The following is a 25,808-nucleotide window of genomic DNA, read 5'->3' as shown; positions in this document are numbered from 1 at the left end:
TGATCAGTTATTCCAGTGGATCAAGGTACCTTCATGGGTGTTACAAAATCTACCGCATGGAAACGAGAGTACATAACCAATTGACAGCAGTGTGGTCTAACCCTTCTGTAACCTCTTTCTGCAGAAAATTCTCTGCATGGTTTATCACATTTATTCATTCTCCATTAGCAAATATTCATATGCAAATTGTCCAATTCTAAGTACAGCTGGAGTGGATCCCAATTTAACTGCATCTGCTTATCTTATTACCAAGTCTTGTCAGCTCTTTGCCAAGATATCTGAGGAAATTTTTGTACTCAAGAAAGGGGCAGCTGGGCTGATGGGGGAGAGAGAGCCTGTTTTTCTACATGTCCCCAGAGGAGTACTCACCCATCTAATTGAAGGAAAATTTTTACTGATGAAGCTAAAATTAAGTGGTTGGAAATACAATAAACCTTCATTACAATGTTAGTACCTAGAGTTTGAGAACTGGGCTAATGATGAGTTTATAGATTAACTGTGTTTAAGCAGACTTTCTCTGTGTCGCAACTTGTCTTGTTTCCAGAAAAATCACGTGACTGGAGTCTTAACAGCAATCAATGTTAAACACAGGATTCTCCTGAACTGATTTCCACCCTGGTGTTTACTGCAAAGTTCAACACAGAACCAGGCTAAAAGCAACCAGTGGTAACCAATTACCTAACTCCTCTCCAAGGCTTCAATTTTAACTCCACAAATTGATCCATTGCTCATAACCTCATATTCATGCAAGTGTGTGTGTGTGTGTGTGTGTTTCAATTACTCAAAGAATCTTGAGGACGGGGATTATGTCTTATTTTATATCTCTCATAATTTGCTGCTAGGGTTAAGAGCAGGCACTTAAAAGAAAAAAAAAGCTTGACAGCATACAGCCATTGATAAAATCAGCAAGTAAAATATGTGTTAGAGATTAAAGGTTGCTGGAACCAAAGTTCTACCCATTGCAGTTCCTGACCTCAGGAAGTTCTCAGTGTAATAAGATGTGAATTGGGATCAGTGAGTGAAGGAAATGGATATCACTGTCTTTGCAAGACAGTAGGTATAAGCCAGAGAGGAGCACGGCCTTCCATAGAAGAGTCCTTATTTGGGACGAAAATAAATATGGCCAGATCGTACTTTAAATCAATTCTGTAAACTAAAATAATTCAAGAAGAAATAGGTTGGCAGGCAGAAGAGTCTCAAAATCTTGTGAGCAGACCCTCTTATAGTTTGTGATTATTCAAAGTGAAAACTAACTCTAAGTGGGTGAGTTTTACTTTAAAATCTTTTCTTTTTAGAACTGTATTCCTTCTAGGAAAAGTACAGTTCATAAATATTTTTTGCATACAGAGTAAATTTCTTTTCCGGACCTCTCTGATGCCACTAGGGCAAAGCCATAGCTCTATAAAACAGGGCAAAATATTGACTATTTTCATAAGGGGTTCTATGTGTCCCGACCAAGGGACAAATGACTGGTCCCTACGAATCCCTAGAAATGCATTTTAGTAGCTTCCAAGTGACTTATTTATAGATGAAGTTCCTTTCCATTCACCCAGTTTCAAAGCAAAAATAGAACTCTAGTGGGTCTAAATATTTGGTTCTGTCATTAACTAACTGTGTGACCCTGGACTGGTCATCCCCCAAACTTTCTGTTTTTATATAATTAATTTAAATCAGAGACTCTCTGTCTTGCCCATAAGAATTATAATACAACCCCCATTGCTTATCTCAGTTGATATGAGACACTTAGCCCCACCTAGGGTAGGGGGAAAGACTTTATTCAGTCCCTGTCTTTCTACTGTCATCCACTAGCACAGTGAAGCCCCAAATTAGACACACAGGTTGCCCCAACATGTGACAAGTGTCCTTCATTGTCAGGGAAAGGACAATAAGGCAGTGTCTTCAACCTCAGTAACCAGAAGACTACGAGACAAGGGCACTCTTCTGCCAGAGACTGCCTTAGTGTCCAGTCCCCCAAAGAGATGGAAGAAACCAAGTGGAAAAGTTTCGGCTTATACAATACAGAATACAAGGGTCCTCATCCAAATAACAAAACCCCTCTATTCAGGTCACTCTTTCAAGCCCTACCATGTCAGTCCTTAGCAGAGGCCTGAAAACAATACCACCTCCTTCCTAGCCCAGTTTACCTTGGTCAGACAAACACAGACTGAATCCGCACTGGGGCCATGGATGGGTTCTCAGGTGACTGGGTATTTGGACAGAGGAAGCCAGGGCTCATGTGTGTGTGTGTGTGTGTGTGTGTGTGTGTGTGTGTGTGTGAGAAAGAGAGACAGAGACAGAAAGGGTGCTCATTGGGAAGAGGACAGGGTAGCTGACTTGTGAGATTTGTATTTTCATCCAATTCTAGTACTCTAATAGGTACTAGAAAGAGCAAGGCAGTCACAACCATGGTCCTCAGGGAATTTGCAGCCTATAAGGGCAATTAACCAGACGATTATAATACAGTGTGATAAGCAGAGGAGACCTAAGGACACCATGCTGATCTCAGGGCTGTGAGCTCGAGCCTCACATTGAGTGTAGACATTACTTAAAAATGAAATCTTAAAAAACAAAAAACAGAGAAGAACTAGCATCAGATAGCTGAATGGAAATGCACGCAGGTGGGAGGTATAAATGGCAGCAGATACACAAATCCTGCAAATCCTAGCTTTAGCCTCCAAAGAAATACTCATAGACTCAACTCAGGTACGTCATAACTTGGGTTGCCCTTCCTCTCATTTCCCTCATTCCAATCTTTCAGGAAGGAGGCCTATAAATCAGAAACTACAGAGCTGCCGAGGGAAAATAAAGGAGGTGGTACTCAGGGTAGCGTATGGTACAATGCAGTGTATGTAGAGGCCGCCTGCAGGCAACTGGCTCCAAGGATGGAATGTAGAAAGGACCCACAGGACCCCCTGGCTGGATAAAGACAGGCCCATCAGGTGACCCATCTCCAACATACCCATAGGCCCTCACTGACCAATGGGCTACTTACAACCAAGCACAGTTACCAAAAAAGGGAAGATTCCCTACATTGCCATGCCTCCTCACCTTCCCCCTTTAACCACCCCCCACCCCCACTGACTCCTTGCAGAGAGTCTCTGCTCTGTTGTCCGCCCGCCACTCTCTTGCAGTGTATTCAATAAACTACGATCTCCTTTGTCTGCCTCCAGTGAATTCTTTCACTGTCTGTGCTACCGGCTCTCACCCAATCACCGTCCCACATTTCGGGGGAGCCCCTGTCGGATCAAGAGACATCCCATTTAGACACCACAGTGTAGACTTTAGAACTAAACTGTCCTGGGTTCAAATACAAACTCTCTCACATTCTATTAGGTTGACTCACATGAAAGTGCAAATATTCAACCATTTTTTACAGTTTCACATAGTTTCACATAGTTCATCCTCTGCATTCTAGAGGTAAAACATGTAACCTAAGTTTTAGTTACTAACAGCACTACTTTTCAGGGATATTGAAAAATTAAAGGAAAAGATGTAAGTGAAAATACTTGACATATGGTGGGTGTTCAATAAACATTAGTTTCCCCAAAGGGAGTGAGATGCGTGAATCATAGGAAGGAGAAAGAACCCTTTCTGGCCAACCCTGAGTACAGGAACCCAAGAAAAGATAGATGGAAATGAGGTGTCTTGGGGCACCTGGCTCGCTCAATTGGTTAAGTGTCAGACTCTTGATCTCAGCTCAGGTCTTGATCTCAGGGTTGTGAGTTCAAACCCTGCATTGGGCTCCATGCTGAACATGGAGCCTACTAAAAAAAATAAAAAAAAAAAAGAGGTGTCTGGATTTTGATGGTGCAGGAGCCTGCTGGGGGCGGGGGACAGGGGGAGTATATGAGAAACCTCTGTACCTTCTGCTCATTTTGCTGTGCACCTAAAAGTACACTAAAAGATAAAGTCTATTTTAAAAATATGGGGGAAAATAGGAGAGGTGATTTGGGCTTGTTTTATTTAGACTCTGAGCTCAGAGGTCCCAATATACACACTGCCTTGGTGTTCACACTGATCTGTAACTTAAGCCCTTCTCAGCCACCCTTTAAAAATCTTGGTGGAGTCCCAGAAGCCTCTGTTGATTTGGCCCAACTGAGCTGGCAAGTGAGAAAACATACATATAAATACCAATGATCTCAGTGATCCTCTCCCCCTCCCAGCACATTCCTTAGCAGGACGAATTGCTCTAACTTGGCTGGAGCCTCTCCGTTCACAAATAGGCCTGGCTGGGCTTAATTTAGCAAAGTGCAGGCCTCCTGTGAAAGCCAGGAGTGAGGGTAGAGCCCCTGCAATACCCAGGACACCTCGTATAGAGACAGGAACCCCGCCCCACCGAAGGGGCTGAAAGGATTACTCAGAATGATCTGTTTCCCTCAGCTATTCAGGAATGGGAGCTCAGGGGAACCATCCTGTGCTTTCTTTGACTTCTCTTTGGACAGCAGGTATAGAATTGAGATAAGTAAAAATTTACTCTGGAGTTAAAAGTATAAAAACTATATTAATTTTTCTATAGATACATTGGTGCACAGGACACCAGTGGTTTACTAAATATTTTAAAGTTACCCATGACATCCAACACGATCTGACATTCCTGCCCAAATTCAGCTCTCAATTCTGGATTGACACTTGCTTTGATGTATTCTCCAAAAAGCATAAAGCCACTTACTGGTGGTTCTGCAAAATGCAGGACGGAGTCCATTTCTCACCCTGAAGTTTATATTACAAACAGGGATGGAAGTTCTAAGACCTGCCAGTCACTCCTCCAAAGCCTTGCTGTGTCCCGAAGCCACGTGCTCTGACTGGGCTAGTCTGCTGAAGTTATACCTCTGCTTGGGACCCGGGACAGTGCTTAGACTGTAGAGTCCAAGCTGTGTGGTCCAGGATGGCAGCCACGAGCCACATGTAGCTACTGAACCCTTAAGATGTGACTAGTCCAAACTGAGATGTGCTGTAAGGATTTCAAAGACCTAATACACACTGGGTTGCAAAAATTAGCCACAGCTAAGGAACATATAAAATCTCAATAATTTTTAAATATTGATTTCATGTTGAAATGATAGTATTTTAAATATATTATTAACTTTCATTTCATGTGTTTCTTTTTACTTTTTTTTGTAATGTGGCCACTGTAAAGTACTGTAAAGTACATCTGTGGCTCCTATCACGTTTCTGCTGGACAGTGCTGCCCCATAAGATGTTAGGTGGAAGGTGCACTAGTTTCAAGTACACAGAATGAAGACATGCTCTGACATGCATCACAGTTAGTTCTGCAGTGGAAGAGCACCTTTCAGAGTTTTCATGGGGTTATGGCATTCATCAACCAACAAAATACAGAAGTGACTCCAGCTAATTATAAGTGAAGCAAAACTATCTAGGGGGGTGATAAGAGGAGATACCAGGTGGCTGAACAAAAGTCAGATCACAGGGGCACCTGGGTGCTCAGTCGGTTGAGCGTCTGACTTCGGCTCAGGTCACGATCCCAGGGTCCTAGAATCCAGCCCTGAGTTGGGCTCTCTGCTCAGTGGGGAGCCTGATTCTCCCTCCCCTCCCTCTCTGCACCTTCCCCTCTGCCCCTCCTTGTGCTTTCTCTCCCCATCTTTCTCTCTCAAATAAATAAATAAAACCTTGAAAAAGAAGAAAGTCAGATCACTGTACTATCCAAACTACGTTCAGACAGTAAACAGCAAGTGTCAGGAAGGCAGCACCCTCTCTGTCTTCTCACCAATGTGCCCTCGTCGCCCGCACAGTGCCCATACACAGAAGATGATTATATATTTATCAAATGAAAAGATGTTGTTCTAAATGGAAATACAACCCACTCAAACAATTCTCACTGTCAAGAATTTCCTTGTCTTACACTTTCTTTTCTCAGTTCGTTGGCTTTCCACTTCTGCCAATCCTTGGAGTGACTACTCAGTTCTAGGATGTTCACCTGGAACACCAGCTTCTGGACCTCTCAGGTGGAGGAAATAGCAAAGGCGGCCCACCTCTTCCATACAGACAGACCTCACCGGCAACTTCTGGGCATTTGCAATTGATCAACAAATTTACTAAGTTTCTATGATGGGCTCAACACTGTTGAAGATTATGTGAAGCTACAGAGGAAGTCTGAGATCAATCCAACCCACACAGTGTTTCCAATCTAGAAGGAGATAAGAAATGCATACATGGAAAGATGACTGCCAGCTGGGGATTAAATAACAGGTGCTAAATAACGCATCTGCCCTGTAACTGCTGTTAGAGCAGAGAGAGTACAAGAGGATTTTAGGCAGTGGTGATGAGGAAAGGCCCACTGAGCAGATGCAAGCTGAGTTGGACTCTGAAACCCAAGTAGAGTCTGGATAGGCAGAAAAAAAGGATACAGGTGTTCCAGGTGTGAACAAGGATGTGTGGGCAGGAATGAGCACACATGCGGGGGAGTGACTCACTCCAGGAACATGTCTGCAAATACAGAGTATGAGAATAAAGCTTGCTTCCTACTTCATTAAGAATCTTAAAACAACTGGAAGAAAACTGACAGTCTCCTACCACCACATCTATCCATCCACCAGCATCTGTGCTCACACACTCTGTCTTTTCACTTGTGACCACAGATCAACTTTCCATGCTCCTGTCTAAAGCCAAACCTCCCACCTACGCATTAGGGCTCATTCTCTCTACTGCTCAAAAATAATGTCCAGGGGCGCCTGGGTGGCACAGCGGTTAAGCGTCTGCCTTCGGCTCAGGGCGTGATCCCGGCGTTATGGGTTCGAGCCCCACATCAGGCTCCTCTGCTATGAGCCTGCTTCTTCCTCTCCCACTCCCTCTGCTTGTGTTCCCTCTCTCGCTGGCTGTCTCTATCTCTGTCGAATAAATAAATAAAATCTTTAAAAAAAAAAAAAAAAAATAATGTCCGGCAAGTCTCCCCTCTCTCCTCTACCAATATTTCACTTTCTACTGGAAAATTCTGTTGGTATATAAATGTGCTATTATTCATCCATCTTTTTAAAAAATCTTCTGCAGACCCCACACTGTTACTAGTTAGCGTCCTTTTTCTTTGCTCTCCTGTGCAACAAAACTCTTCAACATACTGGGTCATACTCACTGACTTGACTCCTCCTCCTGTTAGTTGTTAAACTAATGCAATCAGGCTTTTGTGTCCACCAGTCCACCAAAATGACACTAATCAAGATCTCAAAGGGCATTTGTGTTGTTAAATCCAAAGGTCAATTCTAGTCATCCTATTACTTGACTATCATCAGCATTTCAAAAGGTTGATCCCTCCCCCTTCCATTACACACTTCCTTCATTTGGCCTCCCCAACTCCAGACTCTCTTGGTTTCCTCCCACTTCACCGGTTACATCTTCTCTTTCTCCTTTGCTGGTTCTCCCTCCTTTCCCCCAGCTGTTAAATGTTAGAATGACCCAGGGCTTAGCCTTTGGTCCTTTTCTCCACCCCCTTGGTAGGTCAAACTCCCTTGGTGATCTCATCCAGTCTCATGGCTTTCAATACCAACTATATGCTGATACTTGCAATATTTACACCTCCCCCAAACCCTTCATCCAGAACTCCAGATTTATATACTCAACTGCTTATTTGATATGGCCGCTGGTAATGTTCAACAAATACCTCAAACACAAAATGTCCCAAATTAACTCCCTACCCTCAAAGGAACTCTTTACCCTCAAATCTGCTCTATACATAACCTTCCCTATCTCAATTATGGCAACTCCATCCTTCCATCTGCTTAAGCCAAAAGCCCTGGGGTCTTCCGTAACTCCTTTCCTTCTCTCATTGGCTCTTTTCACTGCCAGTGCATCAGCAATTTCGTTGGTGTTCCCTTCACTGCTTATCCCCACCTCGACTGCTATTACTTTAGTCTGATTACCACCGTCTCCTATGTTAATTATTGCAATGGCTTCCCAGTCACCATCCTAGCCTGTACTCTTGTCCTTCTACAGCCTATTCTCAGTACCATCGCCACAACAATCTTTTCAAAAGTCAAATAGGACTGTCATTCCTCAGCTCATTCCCCTGCTTAAAATTCTATAATGGCTTCCCTTGGAGTCACTTAGAGTAAAAACTGAAGTCTCTAAAATGATCTACAAGGGCCATTCTGATCTATACCAGTCCCTTTTCCTCTGAGGCCTCACCTCCCAACATTCTCACCCTTTCTCACGTTGCTTTGGCCACAATGGTTTTCCTACACTTTCTCTGCCTGAAATGTTCTTTCCCAGGTACCTGTTTGGCTAACTTCCTCATTTCCTTCAAGTCATTACTTAAAAATCATTTCCTATGGAATAGCTACTGTGTGTGTGTGTGTGTGTGTGTATGTATGTTTTTAAAGATTTTATTTATTTATTTGACAGAGAGAGAGAGACAGCCAGTGACAGAGGGAACACACGCAGGCGGAGTGGGACAGGGAACACACGCAGGCGGAGTGGGAAAGGAAGAAGCAGGCTCCCAGCGGAGCAGGGGGCCCGATGCAGGGCTCGAGCCCAGGACCCTGGGATCAGGCCCTGAGCCGAAGGCAGACGCTCAATGACTGAGCTACCCAGGCACCCCTGGCATAGCTACTTTGGAAAACAGTTTGGCAGTATCTTATAAGTTGAATACATGCTTATTGTGTGACCTAACAATTCCACTACTGGGTATTTACCCAGGAGAAATAAAACATGAAATAGGACATGAAATTTCATAGCAGCCTAATTCATAATAGCCAATCACTGGACATAACCCATACACTCATCAACAGGTAAATGGAAAAGCAAATTGCATCATATTCATATGATGGAATATTACTCAGCAATAAAAAGGGACGAACTACTGACATAACAACATAGATAAACCCCAAAATCACGGCGTGAAAGAAGTCCAATACCAGAATCTACACTGTATTATTCCATTTATATGAAATTCTAGAATAGCAAAACTAAGCTATAGACAGAAAGTAGACCAGTGGCTTCCTGCAGCCAATGGTGTGAGAGAACTGGCACCAATGGGACATACAGCAACTTTTTTGGGTGATGGAAATGGTTTACATCTCAATTGTGTGGTGGTTGTGGCATGGTTATATACATTTGTTCAAATTCACCAAACTATACACTTAATACAATTGACTGAAACAAAAAGATCAAAGGATAATAGAAATGATAAAGAAAGTGGCAAGGCAAACAGCCAGGTGCAAAGGGTAAGCAAGAAGCTCAGAACAGAGACCACCAATCTGGGAAGCCTTCACTGTCTCACGTCAGCCTTGAGGACTATCAATGTTGTGAGGGTAAAACCCAGTAACCAATCTTCCTCTGTGGCCACTAACATGTTTAATTACTTCCCGTCCATCTTCCCTCTGCAAAATAAGTGGGAAGATTGGACAGATTCTAACATGGTTCCCCATGATCCTTGCCTCCCGGTATTCACACTTTTGTGTAATCCCTTCCCCTTGAGTACGGGCAGGATGTGTAACTTGCTTCTAACCAACAGAACATGGCAAAGGTGACAGAATGTCACTCCTGTGACTATGTTAAGTTTTAAGACTCCGTTTCGCTAGCAGACTCGCTCTAGAGCCTGCTGACTTGATGAGATAAGTGGCCATATGGGACAAGCTCTCATGGCAAGGAACAGAGGTGGCTTCAAGGAACTGTGGGCAGCCTCTAGCTAACACCCAGCAAGAAGCCAGGACCCTTCGTCCTACCACCACAAGGAAATGAATCCTGTCAACAACCCACGCGAGTTCAGAAGCTGTTCTTCCCTAGTCAAGCCTTCAGATGAAAACTCAGCCTGGCCAGTATCTTGGTGGTAGCCTAGTGAAACCTTGAGCATAGAACTCAGTGAAGTCCTGCCTTTACTGCTCACACATGAACGGTGAGATAATAAATACGTATGTGTTTTTAAAATCACTTTCTAAAAATGGCCTCCCCTGACCATTTTTTAAAAGATTTTATTTGAGAGAGAGAGCACAAGTGGGGTGGCAGAGGAGGGGCGGGGGGGGGAGCAGACTCCCCATTGAGCAGGGAGCCAGATGTAGGGTTCAATCCCAGAACCCTGGAATCACGACCTAAGCTGAAGGCAGAAGCTTAACCGACTGAGCCACCCAGGCACCCCCCTGACCAGTTTTTAATACTGCAACCTAGCCTTTACTTTTACACTTTTTGAACTCCTTACCCTGCTCTACCGTTTTCTTTTTTTCCCCAGGAGGGCTTATTACTTTCCAATATTGTACATATTTTATTTATTTATAATATTTACTGTTCATTGTCTATTTCCTCATGCCAGAATATAAATTCCATGAGGGTAGGGATGCTAGTCTGTTCTGCTCATTGATATATATTCCAATCACCTCCAATAGCATCTGGAACATGGTATGTGTTCAATAAATAGTTTTAAATGAATGAGACCTAATGCTTAGGTTTCAACTAGGATCAACCTTGTCAGCAGAAACAGAGTACAACTAAACACCATCTGTGACAAACTGAGACATCTCAAATCTACTGTTAGGTCACCTCTGAGTCTGTTCTTCCCCAAATTAAACAATCCAATTCCCTTGCCTTTTTCTCATAAGCCTCATTTTTCTGATTTCCTCTGAACTCCTGGAGTCCCATAGCAGACTCCCCACAAGTCTGACAGGACAGTGTACAGGGATAAGGACAGTCTGGTTTCTACTACATTCCACATGGCAATTTGCACCTGTTTTACAAGTAAAAATGAGGTCAATGCCGCCTCTCAGTGTAGATACACCAATGAGACAATGCCACCTCTTCCTGCCACAATCTTGGTGAAAGCCACTATGAAAATAGATAGCATTTTACTAGAGCTCCTTCTTTTCTCTTTGGTCAGTCCTTAATACAATGTAGAGTTATTCACTAAAAGGCATCATTTGCATTTGAAAGAGTGACTAACTTTAAAATCTAAAGAATGTGCCAAGGCCTTGCTTATTAACTGAAGAATCAGGTCATGTAGCTGCTGGGCTACCAGGTACACACCCTGAGGCTGTTCATGGCACATCTGGTCCTGTGAAAACTGGGGACAAGACACCAACTTCCTATAGCTATAAAACGGCTGAGATCGAAATATGTGTAACATGAAGAGAATGGTGCCCAGCATGTAGTAAACACTAAATGGACATCCTCCTCCCTTGGGCTTAAATGGGAAGCATTTAGCATTTATTTTCCATGTGTCTGTGTGAGTTTGGGGAAAGGCGAGAGAGGATATGGGACAAAGAAGGACAGAAAGGGCCTAAGCTTGGGGAAAACACTGACACCAGAGACAGGCCCAGACCCGGGTCCAGAAACTCTACCTAGAAATAGATAGAGGAGGAGTCCTCTGGCTCTTATTCTCATGACCACTTATTTTCCTCCAGTTTATAATCAAGACCCTTAGGCACTGGGGACATACTCTGGCACCCTGAAGAAGTAGGGGAAACAGAGAAAAGAGGGGCGAGAAAAAGTAGGAAGGTAGCAGTTAAGGGTAGAGAAAGCCCTAAGTGGAGTTCCAGGTCATTCGCTAACTGTAGGGATTCAGGTCAGCCCCCCTATGTGGCCCCTGCATAACCAACCTTTCTACAGCTGAAGGAACCCCCTGCTCTCACCTCAGTTACCACTACCCTGACTCTGTCTGGGTCCTCTGAGGCTCTAAAGGGTTTGGCAGCAAGCTGGGCTTCTCCGCAATCCCACAACCTGGAAGGGAGTGGCGAGAAAGAAGACTACTTCAAATGGACGCTGCTCCCCACCTTTAAGAGATCTGCTCCCCTGAGCTCATGCGGTCCACTATCTTCTTGTCATTGATTGAGTTTGTCAGGTGGGCAGAACAAGACTGTTTGCACTGAGCCTATACTCAGCTTGACTGGAGACAAGCTGGGTAGGGAATGTATCTCTGTGAGGGGCAGCCTCAGAGAGAAGGTCTGAAACCTGTCAAGAAAAGTGCCCTAGAAGGATTTGCTCACTTCTGTCCCTCAGCCAGGACCTAGACTCTCCTTTTGCAGCTCCAGGCCTGGCTCCCCTGCTGGCGGCCTCCTTCCACTTCCCCAGGGGCTTGAAGGAGGGCTTCCTCCTCAAGCCTCCATGCAGGCTTTCTACATCACTGTATGCACAGGGAGGTGGCTTCCTGCCCTTCATGGCAGCAGGGCCTTGCATGAGGTCGGGAGATGAAAAGCTGGCATTACAAGGCAGTCAGTGCCTTTCATTTGCTCCCCACCTCTCCAAGCCAAGTTTCCAAATAACAGGGATGGTAACTGCCCAGTGCTGCCCAAAGTCCGTTCTAAAGCTGCTTGGCAAAAAGCCACCTGACTATTACTAGCTTTCCACAGAACGGCATGTACCAAGTTGGAGCACTGTCTTTTGGTGTGTGGGTGGATTAGCTGCTATTTAACATGATAGGGCGGGCTCCTTTCCAGTTTGCACCAGCCCCCACTATGTGCCTTCTCCATGTATAACAGAGCCCCGTTTCTCTGTGAAGTTGAACTTGCTTATGTGAGACAGCAAAGGCCAGGAGCAGGAAGCAGAGCAAAAAAAACCCCACAAAAGTTCATAATGGCTTTTGGAAACATAAATGAAACTCCTGGAAAAGGGGTATATAGGCTGAGGAATAAATATTTTCTTTTGGAAGCACACACAGAGTACAGAATCCTTATCTGTGAATTGCTCTAGCTCCTGCTGTGTAATATTCTATTTTAGCCCAGTAGTGCAAAGGGGAAGAAAGTCTCAACTTCTGACAAGTATATGAATCCCTTGAACTTTTGTTGAAGACCAAGGAAGTCCCTGCAAATTCATGGACAGGTAGTAAGGCCCCCTGGATTCTAGTCTCAACTTGACCATTAGCTTGCTCTGTGACCTTAGGCAAGTGACTTCACTACTCTGGGCCTCAGTTTCCTTATCTCAAAAATAAATTAGGAAAAGCTAAGTGAATGGTATATAGAAACCATATTATTTTTGCAACTTTTCTGTGAATCTACAATTATTTTAAAATAAAAATCTTTCCTAAAAAGTAAAGAGGTTACCATATGATCCAATAATTCCACCACTGGGTATTTACCCAAAGAAAATGAAAACACTAATTCGAAAAGATGCATGCGTTCCTATGTGTATTTATTGCTGCGTTATTTATATTAACCAAGATATGGAAAAAGCCCAAGTATCCATCTATAGGTGAGTAAATAAAAAGACGCAGAATGCGCATGCACGCACGCACGCGTGCACGCACACACACACACAGAAGTATTACTCAGCCATAAAAAAGAATCAAATCTTGCCATTTGCAACAACATGGATGGATCTAAAGAATATAATGCTATGTGAAATAAGTCAATCAGAGAAAGACAAATACCATATGACTTCATTCATATGTGAGATTTAAGAAACAAAACAAAGGAAAAAAGAGATAAAAACAAACTCTTACATACAGAGGACAAACATGGTTGCTAGAGGAGAGTAGGTGGTGGGATAGGTGAAATAGATAAAGGGGATTAAGAGTACATTTATCATGATGAGCACTGAGAAATGCAGAGATCAATCACTATATTTTACACCTAAAAGTAATATAACACTGTATGTTAGTTACACTTGAATAAAAAAATTATTGTTGGACTTACACTGAATTTATAGATAAATCTATCTGGGGAGATGTATCATAGTATCCAAAAAATTCTGATTAATCATATTACTTTTAGTTTCTAAGTATAGAATAATCTATTTTTGCTATTAAAATTATTATCAACAAAATGTTTTGTGATTGTTTATGATGATAATCCTCCAATTTTTCTGTAATTTCTTACATACAGTGTCTCATCCATAGTAGCAATTGAAAAACTGTCCTGTGGGGCGCCTGGGTGGCACAGCGGTTAATCGTCTGCCTTCGGCTCAGGGCGTGATCCTGGCGTTATGGGATCGAGCCCCACATCAGTCTCCTCCGCTATGAGCCTGCTTCTTCCTCTCCCACTCCCCCTGCTTGTGTTCCCTCTCTCGCTGGCTGTCTTTCTCTGTCGAATAAATAAATAAAATCTTTAAAAAAAAAACAAAAAAAAACTGCCCTGAGGGGCCATGGTGGGGTGGGGGGGTGAAGGAAATAAAAAGAAAAACTGCTCTCTAGCATGTTACATGCTAATAAGGTTTCTCTATTATACTGCATATTAGCTATTTATTATTTTTATTTTTATTGAAAAATGATTTAATTTTATAAGGTATAAATGGAGTTTTTTGGTTCTCTAACAAATAAAATAATGATAATTCGGAAAAAAAAAAAAAGGAAAGGCATCATATAAATTATCTCCAAGATCTTCTCTAGCTCCAAACTGTGATTCTGTGTTCTTGTTTATCTCCATTCAGGTGAAAATAAGTCTCTTTCCAGCTATCCAAATATATTTGTGCCCACTCTTCCTACTGCAGACAAGATGATGATTAGCCCCAGCTCAAACCTGATTTTTTATTTTTAACATATCTCATATTCTAGGCAAAAATTGAATTCTCCAAAAGCACATTAAAAACACTCCATCCATATCCACTTTGTTCCTGTAAACAAGCAAATTCATCAAGTAGGGAAAAGCTGTTTCTGGCAGTCCATGCTTACAGAATCTCAGTTTTTCCCTAGCAACTGGGCTAATTATAACTCCAGCTACCTGGTAACGGCACTCGATTTCCCTCACATTGGCTGGCAGTTTTAAAGCCATCTCAGCTGTGCTGGCACCTCCTTTACTGAGAAGGCATCAGAGGAGTCGAGAGACTGGGAGACCTATGCTAGGTGAGAGTACGCAAAGAGGCTGCTCAGAACCTCAGAACTTGAGCACCGGGAGGGATGTTAGTGACCATCCTGGTCCAACCCTCTCATTTTAAACATAAGTAACCAGAGGCCCAGAAAAAGTGACTTGTTTTAGGAACCTCGAAGTCTTCGTGATGTCTTTCTTTTCATCTTCCCGTCCCATCCATCACCCAGTCCTACAGATATTTTACCTACATATTTTACAGATCAGTTCCCTCCCCTCTATTCCTATTCCTGTGGCTCTTGACGTCTCTTGTTTGACCTGTCCTGCTGACTTCCTGCCTTAATCTTCCTTGAGTTCATCCTTCCGACCCACCAGAAGGATCTAGGTGTTCCCTGCTGCTTAAAGCCCATCAGACAATCCTTATCATCCTCAGGATACAGTTTTTGAAATGGCACAAAGAATTATGCCCCACATACTCTTCAGCCTCATTCTGTGTCTAGCACTTAAATTTAGCAGCACGAAACCACTTATAATTCTCCGCGCATTCCATGTGGTTTCTTGCCTTTGGCATTTGCTCCTGGCAAAAGCCCTTTCTTTCCACCTCACCATCCACTGACTAACTAATGATTACTCTCCTTTGAAGACAAAACTCAGGCGTCATCTCCTTTGTAGATTTTCCTTCCATTTATTCTATTCAATTGGGTTAGAGATGCCTCATTTGAGTTCACTTATACTTTGTACACATCTCTCTTACTGCTCGTTACCCCAGTCTATCACTTGTGCTTTACTCATCTTTGAAGCCCCAACTTCTAGCACAGTAGTCAGAATACAGTAGGAATCCAATTAATGTTGATGAATGAGCAAATGGATAAACCCAAAGCTCTCCATATCTATCCCCTGCTTACCTTTCCAATCTCATCTTACTGCTGCCACAAGCCCTTGAGACCATGTTCTAGCCCTACAGAATGACTAACACAAAATGCTTTTTCATGACTTTGTGCCCTTGTACATGCTGTTTTTTCTAAGATGCTCTCTCCATTCTTTGTTGTGTCCTTTTAAGATTCAATTCAAACTTCGCTCATTTGCAAAGCCCTTCCTGGTGGATTTTGTCCTTCTCCTTAGGACTTTAGAGAAATCTTACATTCCTCTATGGTAGCCATTTTTTTTAAAGATTTTATTTATTTATTTATTTGAGAGAGAGAGAACACAAGTGGGAGTGGAAGGGGGAGGGGCAGAGGGAAAGGGAGAAGCAGACTCCACGCTGAGCAGGGAGCCTGACATGGGGCTCAATCCCAGGACCCTGAGATCATGACCTGAGCCGAAGGCAGATGCTTAACTGGCTGAGACACCCAGTGCCCCTATGGTAGCCTTTATTATGCCATTCTTATTTATTTGATACCTTTCTCCACCAGCATCTGGCACAGTCGCTGGCATATAGTAGAGCATCAGTAGATGTCTGAATGAATGAATGAATGAATGAATGTGTGCAATCATGAGTAATCGAATGGCCAAGGGGATAATGCAAACAAGGGAAACATTTGAGACAGGAATTTAGAATGCCTATTCTTTCAACTATTCATGCTATTTCTATCAGTGTGTAAACTTAGATGTACATAACCAATAGGAAGAGGAAATACCTTTATAATAAGTTTATGCAGAAATATAAATTTTATAGACATAGTTAAGGAGATAATTAGAAATGGATTAGAATTAAATTAGACTCCAGAATTTAGTTTTAGATTTATTTTCTAGTGATTGGAAGAAAAGGTCTTAAATATTCAAAGGAAAATTTTCTTTTTCCCAATAGGCAAGTATTATGACTTCTAATTAAAAGCTCTTAAAAACGAGGGGCGCCTGGGTGGCTCAGTGGGTTAATGGCAAATATTTCTTGAGGGCTTATTATATGATAGGCATTGTGCTGATTTCAACTAATTGGCTCATTTAATCCTCCCTCAGATGCTATAAGATAGGCGCTATTAAAACACCCACTTCAGCTCAGAGAAATTATAGTATTTTCCCAAATTAACGCAGGTAGCAAGCAGTAGAACCAAGATTCCCTCTCAGGTCTGTTGGGTTCATCTCTTAACTATTATCCCCAATGATCACAGGATAGTAGAAATGATGAAAATCAATAGTCTGTTTATCACGATTTTTAAAACCTGCTACAGAAGTATGCTATGTATAAACTTCAAAGTTTGCTCAGGAGAAATATCCAATCTCAAAGATGAGAAAGCACAGCTCAGAGAAGTCAGGCAGTTTAAGGGCTGATAAACAATGAAATACAACTCTTTCAACTCCTATCTGAAGGCCAAAACGACTTTAACCTTCTAGTATCAATAACGTCATACTTAAACACTGACTACCTGGTCCAGGAGGACAACATTCAGTTTTTCCTGATGGTTTTGTTATTGGTTCTGGCCCTGTCAGATTTTAAATTCCATTCTTAAAAGGGAACCTTAAATTTTTTTTAAAACAACCTTTAGGGGCGGGGGGTGCCTGCGTGGCTCAGTTGGTTAAGTGTCCAACTCTTGGTTTCAGCTCAGGTCACCATCTCATGGGCCATAAGATCGAGTCCCACATCAGGCTCTGCGCTCAGTGGGGAGTCTGCTTAAAGATTCTCTCCCTATGCCCCTCCTCCTATGCTCTCTCTCTCAAATAAAATAAATACTTAAAAAAATAAAGCAACCTCGTGTAATAATAAATTCACACAAGTTTAACAAGTAAGTAGTCATCATGGGGCAAACACTGTTGATAGTGGTTTTGCGTGTTCTTTGGGGACTGGATGTTTACCACACAGCAGTGGATTTCATAAATTCCAGGGCTGGGCATATTTCTAGTGGCAGCACACTCAGCAATCATGAGAAGATGCAGGATTAGATAATCAACAACCAGGAAGTCAGCCAAGTTGCCACCCAGAAATTATTTACCACAGCAGCTGCAGTCCAGAAATGCTCACAAGCCAGTCTCCTTAGGAGTGGGCCATACTCAGCTGCGGACCACTTACAGCATTTTCTCTCTTAACTTTGCTCCAGAATCAGGAGTTTATATACTGCAGTGGTTTCTCCCTTCTATGCTTAGACCTTCAAAACTGACTTCCCACAAAAGCTGAACCTACAATTAACATTTGCTACCAACAGGGGGCAGTGGTCCCTGACTAGGCCCCAGTTGACTTGTGCTGAAGGTAAGCAGCCTCTTTCTGTGTTTTTTAAATTGCTTACAAAAATTGAAGTTTAAAGGATAGACACTCAACAGAAAAGCCTCCAGTCTCACAGAACCAATTTTTATGTATAATTTAATACTATTTTATTAATCCATAGCTAGCATGAGTTTTAAGATTATTTCTGAATTCTCTGAATAGCCTGAAAGAGAGAAACCCTTAACTCCTTTAATTTACTTGCTTTGAAGTTAATTCTTCGGGTTTTTACGTAATTCTCTAACTCTTACAACTTCTTATACTATTAAACATCCTGTAGTTGCCATTACAATTAAGGATTATATCTGCTTTAGTCTCTCCCTCACTCAACTACCTAACTGAGGACTTGCCACTTGGGAGAGAGAAAGACTGAACCCTCTCTCCAGTTCTTTTCTCAAGTTTCCCGTATTTCCCTTGCCTGCTGTCATGGCGAAATGCTTGATTGTCTCTCACTAAGACAGTAATATTTCACTCCTTAGTACAAATACCTTAACAAAAATCTGCTGTAGCAAGAATATGTAAAATGATAAAATAATTACTTTTCACGAGAGACTTACATTACATATGTTTCACAAACATCGGTTTTATTTAAAAGAATCATGCATACAGCACTCAAGTTAGCGGGGATTCTGACTCAGCTGGGTGTGATTTAATGTTTTTACTATATTTAAAGAAGCGTCCTTCCAATGCTAAAGAAAAATCAAACTAAGTTTGGTCACAGAACAGGGCTCTAAATTCACATCTGGACCCCGTGACTTACCATGTGATGCCCTGCGTGATACCCAGATACCCTGGTATCTCTTCACCCTCACCGCTACGAATTCATTGTCCTAACCTTGTGGAATCTCAGTGTGACTAACAAGGATGAACATAAGGCATATTCATGAGACTATCTGAGGGTGAGATTAAAAGAGCCTCCTTCTCATTTTAAAATCTCATAATAACCATTACTACCGGTAAACGTATAACTACTACCCCCTTGTATACATAGGAAGCTATGAAGTTTACAAAGTGCTGTGATCGAAGTCTTCTCATTTAATCTACGGCTGCTATTTGTTCATACTCTCAACAAATAATCTTCAGTGCCTGTGGAGTTGTGCAGTATTCTTAATGCCAATTCTACAGGGGCTGACACAGACTCAGAAAGGTTAAGTAACGTGCCTAGATCCCCTTCTTGTCTAGGGCTCTGGCTGGGGTAGTTTTCTGATCCTTCGTCCTTCCATCAAAACGGAACTGCCCTTGTTAATGTGTTTTGCTTCCCAAATCAGAAGAGCATTTTAACTTAAACCTTCAGTGCTTCCCAAATAATCACAGCCAAATGGGATGAGTAATAATGACAGATGGACTGAACAAAGATTTGGTAAGAAGGGAAAGGAGGGGACACAGTAGTTTGCCATCCCTTAAATCATATGATGCCTGTGGGTGCCTGACAGCTCTGTACTTAAGACCAGGAAGAGACAGGGCTTAGGGGCAATACTGGGCTAATAAAAGGGTTAGCACCTCTGCGTGTGAGAATGTCCTGTGACTACTCGCCCACCCTGCCCCTCTAGAATCTTCTTTAAAAAAAGAAAATCTTCTTAATCACACTTATCTAGGAGAGTAATGGTGTCCTCCCACACCCCACCCAAAATGTTCCCTGAGGACAACCTTGTTAGAGAGCGCAGAGCAGAGGGTGAGACCAATTGATTCAAGCAGTCAGTTATTCAAGCTAAAAAAAAAAAAAAATCCTTTCGCTTAAATAATCCAAGACACTGCCCTTTCCTTCTGCCTTGTTTTGGAGACAGCCAATGAAAAATGTTCCTCCCTCTGCACAATGAACAAATTCATTCACCTATTTCTACCCCAAGGCAAAGACTGCCATTCACCCTCCTGGCCTCTCCATCTCTCTGCATTACCAACCCTCACTCGGTAATATCTTCCTTGACCTTGACCCCTGGCAACTCCATTCAGGCATGCTCACTCTATAGCCACAAAAAAGATGAAAGGTGAGTCTGGTTCAATTTCAGGCAAATTCAGGCTAAAACATGGAAATCCAGTAAAGACAGAAAACAGGGCTAAATCCCCCAGATGTAGCTGACTACATTAGTTGAATTTACCAAGTAACTGTTTGGGTTTCAAAGACACCAGTTATTCCTCTGATCCAATGTATTATCTAGCAGCCTGCAAAAGCTTCCCAGCGTTCTTCTTGACAGGACAGGGCACACATAGACAATGATAATATTTGTATAGTCTTCTGCTGTAAACAGCTGGAGATTTACAAGTTCTGAAAAAAATCAGAGGCGACCAGCTCCAGGTCACTCGGGCCACTCTAGAGCTTGTCCAGACACTAAAAACGCTGAGGAAGCCAATATTGTGGTAAAGAAGCCTTGTGTCCTCTTACCAAGGTGCTGTCTCATCTCACCCTCCTCTCAGCCAACCCCCGCCCTCTTCCTGCCCCACCCCATCACTCACCCATCAACCCAGACCACCCTCCGTCTCAGAGAAGCAACACCCCCTCCCTCCCCTCAGGCCATCAGCACCCTTTTCTTCATTCTTAGGTGAACTAGGGCTAAGCTCGAAAATGCCTAAAATTCAGTCTTTAAATCTTATCTGCATAATCATCGTCCAAAACAAACATGAATTTCTAAGGGAACAGGACCGTGCCAGCCCCTGCCCTTTGCTCCATCTGCTCATTCCCTGCCGCCACTGAGCCAGAGCTAAAGGCCCTTCTCTAGCTGAACATTTGCCCTGGAAACTACCTGCTTCAGAGTCACCTCTGGAGCTTTTTAAAAAAATGCAAATTTCCAAGGGGGCCCCTGGCTGGGCTCAGTCATAAGAGCAAGCGTCCCCTGGGGTACTGAGTTCCAGCCCCAGGTTGGGTGTAGAGATTACTAAAAATATAAATAAACTTTTAAAAATGCAAAATTTCAAGCTCCCCAGCCCTTTCATTACTAAATCAGAATCCCTGGGGGTAAGGCTGCGAATTTACACTGTAAACCAGCTCCCAAAGTGATTGTTCTGAACAGTTCCACCGCGGAGCAAACTCTGCTTCCCTCTCTTTACAACAAGGAAAGTGCAAAACAGGCACAAAAGAGGTGAAATGCGCTGGTCCGAGGTCACCTCACGTTCAGGTGGCCAGACGTGGCGTGGAACCCGCCTCCCTCCCTCGTTAGCCCGGCCGGCCCGAGGTCGGAAGAGCCTGGAGAGCGGTGGGTGGGCCACCAGCCCCCGCCGGCCGGAGCGCGCGGCTCCCGCACTCACCCGCTTGTAGATGTCATCCCGGCTGGCCTCATACTTCTGTTGCATGCGCTCCTCCAGGAAGTAGATGCGCAGCTTGAGGCTGAAGTTCTCCTTCTTCAGGTCATTGAGATGCTGGGACAGAGTGCGATATCCATTAGACATGGTGGGCAACCCATGGGGAGCAGCATGCCCAGTCACCCCCTCACACTAGGAACATAGTGCGGCTTCACCGCGGCATGAAGCGGGCCGCTGGGACGCTGCTTGGGCTATGGCGACATGACCCCGGTGGCTGGTGCTCTCTTGGGGACCTGGGACCAGGCTCACTGCTCTGGGTGCTGGAGCGCAGTGCACTTTCCTTTTTTACCTCTGGGAGATATTTGCGGAATCCCTGACAGAGGAACATGCTGCCTGAACTCAGACACAAGTGGTGTAACCCGACTCCACGCCGGACCGGGCAGGAGCCTCGCAGGCCCAACTGTAGGCAGTTAACAGTTTCTTGGAAGAGAGAACTGACCCCCCAGAAGCTTCCAGGAAATGGGGAATGGGAATACTTCAAGGTGCTGGTGGGCTTTCACAAAAGAGCAGAAAATGAAGGGCTGCCTGTGTGAGTGGGCACTGAAGTTTCTGGTGGCTGATTAGCACAAAAAAACCCAAGGCGGGGGGGGGGGGGGGGGGGGGGGGGGGGGGGGTGCCTGGCTGGCTCAGTTGGTAGAGCATGTGGCTCTTGGTCTCTTGGTCTCAGGATACGAAGTTCCAGCCCCAATAGAGTTTACTTAAAAAAAAAATAAGCAAACAAACAAAAAACAAACCAACAGAGCGTGGCCTGGGAGCAAGAAATTGGTTGCTATAGGAAAGGGAACATGTCAAATATCCCCTTTCTGTCAGGTGCAAATCTTAAAGACCTATTAACAGGAGGGTCTCCAATTTCCTTTGATGATCCAGAACTCACCTCTAATCAGTTCCTTCCCAGTTTTCCTCCCTGGACTTTTCAAGTCGTGAATCGTTAAATAAATACTACCCATGTGCCTCCCACCCCCATACACACCAGAGCCACCCCAAAGAAAGAGTAAATCTAGTTCCGTGGAATCTTTGTGAAACTGTTACCAGCTAGACAAGCTCACAAAGAGGCAGAGTCAAAGGCTCCTTCCTCCTAGGGATGAGGGAAAGAGAGGGCTGAGGGGAGAGAGGAGGGGCGAGGGGGGAGGGGAGGCGTCAGTCTGGAGCCCAGAGATTTCAGCCAGTCACTGGTTCTTAACTCTGGCACCTGCCAAGTGGAGCCAGGCACTCATCACCAGATCCTGCTCGTAAAGCAATTTAAGATCCTTGAATGACAGCTGCAACATTAGCAGGAAGTATTATTTATACACATCACACGGGACATTGAAGGTGACTGGGAGACCATCCCACAGCACAAATATGAAACACGGGTTCTTAGCTCCAGTAAAACTGGGTTGAAAAAAAATGAGTATTAACATCTGAAGTAAAGGAAACTAAAACCTTTATACTTAAATCAAGCACTCACTACTTCCCTAACCTGTTCTTCAATCTTCTAATCCTATCTAAATTCTTCATAATAATTCTCATCAACATCTCCTGAGAGTCCACCAGGTAGTACGTTGGGCATGACACAAAGATGAAGACAGTCCCAACTCTCAAAGAGCTGGGTGCCTATACAGATGTAGGGATGTTTTCCACTAGAATCCTCCAAGCTTGTGTTATTCAAACTTTTTACATTTTATTCTGCAACCCTGTACACACACACATATGCACACACATGTAACTGACATTAAAGTTTCACAAAGTAATGTTACCATCACTATGTGTGATGTATGCTGGTGTTTTTATATTCCATTTTTCTTCCTGGGAGTGACTCGCTGAATGGATTTCACAACCCACTAAGACGTTTCGTACTTAAGTCTGAAAAACACTGCATGTATGGGAACCCAGAAGAAAGAGTGATTCATTCCTACTGGAACCATGAGGAAAAAAGTTTCACTAAGACTTTCCCTTGCACTGCCCCTTGAAAGACAGAAAAGGTGTGAGTGAATAAAGAGACCTCAGGAGGGCATATAGAACTGGGATTCTCTCAAATAGATTTGGATTACACGTGGGCAACACATTTCTTACCATTGACTGTAACTTAAGACAAAATATTCCTTGTTTCTAAAAAAAAAAAAGTACACATTTAAAATTTGTTTATCACTTTTCATTAAATCTGTGCTCTTGGAATTAAAGAGTGTCATTTAGGCTTAGAGATAGTGAGAAAGAGGAAAGTCTAAATAAAAACTCAGAAGATCCTTTTCTGGTCTGAGCTCTGTTACTAAATAGCTGTATGACCTTGGAAATGACTTCTCCAGAGGCCTAAGTGTCCTCATTTATAAAATGAAGTGGTTGGAAAGTAGGTGATTTTTAAGGCCCTTTTCTGGTCTAAGCTCCTAGAGGAAATAACCTACTTATTATCTACTTATTATCTACCTACTACCATTTTGCACAAGGGGAACCAGGCTGCCAGATTTCAGATTAGTGGTTTTTTTTTTTTTTCAAAGATTTTATTTATTTATTTGACAGAGAGAGAGACAGCCAGCGAGAGAGGGAACACAAACAGGGGGAGTGGGAGAGGAAGAAGCAGGCTCATAGCAGAGGAGCCTAATGTGGGGCTTGATCCCAGAATGCCAGGATCACGCCCTGAGCTGAAGGCAGACGCTTAACGACTGAGCCACCCAGGCGCCCCTCTCCCTCAAGATTTTATCCACTTTTTGAGCTATCACTATATCCTCCCAAACAACCCCCAAACCTTCACCTGAGTCCTCTCCCCCAAGATCTAGCCTGGATATCCAGCTTTTTGCTAGATAGCTCAACTTCAGTGTTCCATTCTCACCGCAAACTTCATAGCAAAGACTTTTGCGACAGTCTGTCATGTCTGCCAGACTTCACTCCAGCCATCTGTTCTCCATATTATAGCCAGAGTCATGTTTTCAAAACTCGAGTCTTATCCTGACATCTCCCTTACTTAAAACCCTTCACAGGCATTCGTCACTCTTAAAATAAAGGAAAACGCTATCACATCCCCTCAAGAAACACTGCCTCTTTTTTCAAGTCCTAGTTCCAGTCCCACCCAAACAAAGCCTTTTCTGCTACCCCAGCCCAGAAAGATGTCTCCCTCTTTTGAACTCCTCAGGCAAATAGCAACATTTGGCAAGTGTTCATATGGAGCCTCATGACATTGCTTATCTGTTGTCTGGAGCTCTTAGAGCTATTTAACTTTTCCTGTGTTTATGTCTCTCCAACTAGTCTGTGAGCTGCCCAAGGAAAGGGTCAATGACTCACACATCTTTCTCTCCTCCTTCAGCTCCCGCAACAGCCAAGAAGCACTCCCCAGTGACAGTCATCCCCTGTGGAGTCACAGCCTGCTTACAATCACCTCCAGCACCCTGGAGTGTTCTGAGGGCTGACAAGGCATATTTGGTGTCTTGGCACTCTCACTGCATAGTATTGAGGAAGTGATCCCTAAATACTTGTTGAACTAATGAATAGATAAGTATTCCATATATATTTTATTTTTTGCTGATCTGACTTGTTAGATAGGGGCTAGCTTGCTTATATTATTCTCACAATTTCCCAATAATACAGAAAAATTTAACAGCTCCAAAGAGACTACATATGCTAAAATGGTTACTGTAGAAAAATTTCTAAGTTTGTATGCCTTTCTAGACCTTTTTCTTGAACTCCAATCTGTACCTAACTTCCTAGTAGAAATGTCCACTCGAATATAGACCTGTGGCATCCGAAACTGAACTCCTGATCTTTCCCAGCACACATGTTCCTTCCCCAGGGGATCCTGTTTCAGTTGGTAACAACTCAATATTTGCAGTTGTTTGGGCCAAAACCTTTTGAGTTACTCTTGTCTCTTTTTTCTCATACACATCATTTCATCTGTCTGTAAATCTTATTATTCCTACTTTCTATAGGCACTGGCACCACTGCCTCTCTGGCCCAAGATGCTGTGATTAAATGCTCCCCCAGATTACTTGAATAGCCCCTGTAACTCCTGTAACTGGTCTCCCTGCCCCCACCCTTGCTCCCCTATAGTGTATTTTTAGCATGGCAGCCACAGGAACCCTTTAAACTTCATCAGATTACTCCTCTGCTGGAAACCCCCACTGATTTTCCATCAAATTTAGACTGAAATGCTCAATCATTTCATTAGCCCATCAAGACCCAAGGCCCTAATCTGGAGCCCGCCTCCTTGCCCTGTCTTTTCCCTTTTTCCTACTTTCTCCCCTACACACTTTGCTCCAGCCACATTTCTCTTTGCTCCTTCTCAAAACCAGCCAGCACCTTCCCTCCTCGGGGTCTTGGGACTTCTGTATGAAATGCTCTTTCTCTAGGTATCTGCAGATTCTCTTCCTCACCTTCTTTAGGTCTTTGATCAAATGACCACACCCCCGCAATCCCTTCAGTGTTTTTTCTTTTATTCCATACACTTCCATTGTTTAAAATTTCTATTTCCTTGTTTATTTTGTTTCTTATCTGTCTCTGCACACTAGCATGTGAACCCCATAAGAAAGGCAGGATTTTTTTTCTGTTTTGTTTGCTGCCACATCCCTAATACCAAGAACGGAACCTGGGATACAATAGGTGCTCAATAAATATTTGTTGAACAAAAGAATTGATGAATAGGGGGACCTGGGTGGCCCAGTCGGTTGTCCAACTCTTGATTTCAG

At 43.3% G+C, this 25,808-nt stretch overlaps 1 protein-coding gene across 30 annotated transcripts in view; it reads right to left on the bottom strand.

The window, feature by feature from the left end:
• The window catches only part of PDE4DIP (phosphodiesterase 4D interacting protein), a 166,885-nt gene that overhangs the window by 106,245 nt on the left and 34,832 nt on the right, over nt 1-25,808 (bottom strand). For 14 of the 30 annotated variants that reach the window (XM_048216362.2, XM_048216366.2, XM_048216374.2 and 11 more), the window contains exon 1: nt 21,106-21,469. In XM_048216362.2, the coding sequence (XP_048072319.1) occupies nt 21,106-21,246 (141 nt within the window). In that variant the 5' untranslated portion in view covers nt 21,247-21,469. Of the gene's footprint in view, nt 1-21,105; nt 21,479-25,808 lie in introns of those variants that run through there. The other 16 variants (XM_048216363.1, XM_048216367.1, XM_048216376.1 and 13 more) reach the window with 5 other exon arrangements.

The sequence above is a fragment of the Ursus arctos genome, unplaced genomic scaffold (assembly GCF_023065955.2).
Source record: "Ursus arctos isolate Adak ecotype North America unplaced genomic scaffold, UrsArc2.0 scaffold_12, whole genome shotgun sequence".
Lineage (NCBI taxonomy): Eukaryota > Metazoa > Chordata > Mammalia > Carnivora > Ursidae > Ursus > Ursus arctos.
This window is presented reverse-complemented; position numbering and strand designations above follow the sequence as displayed.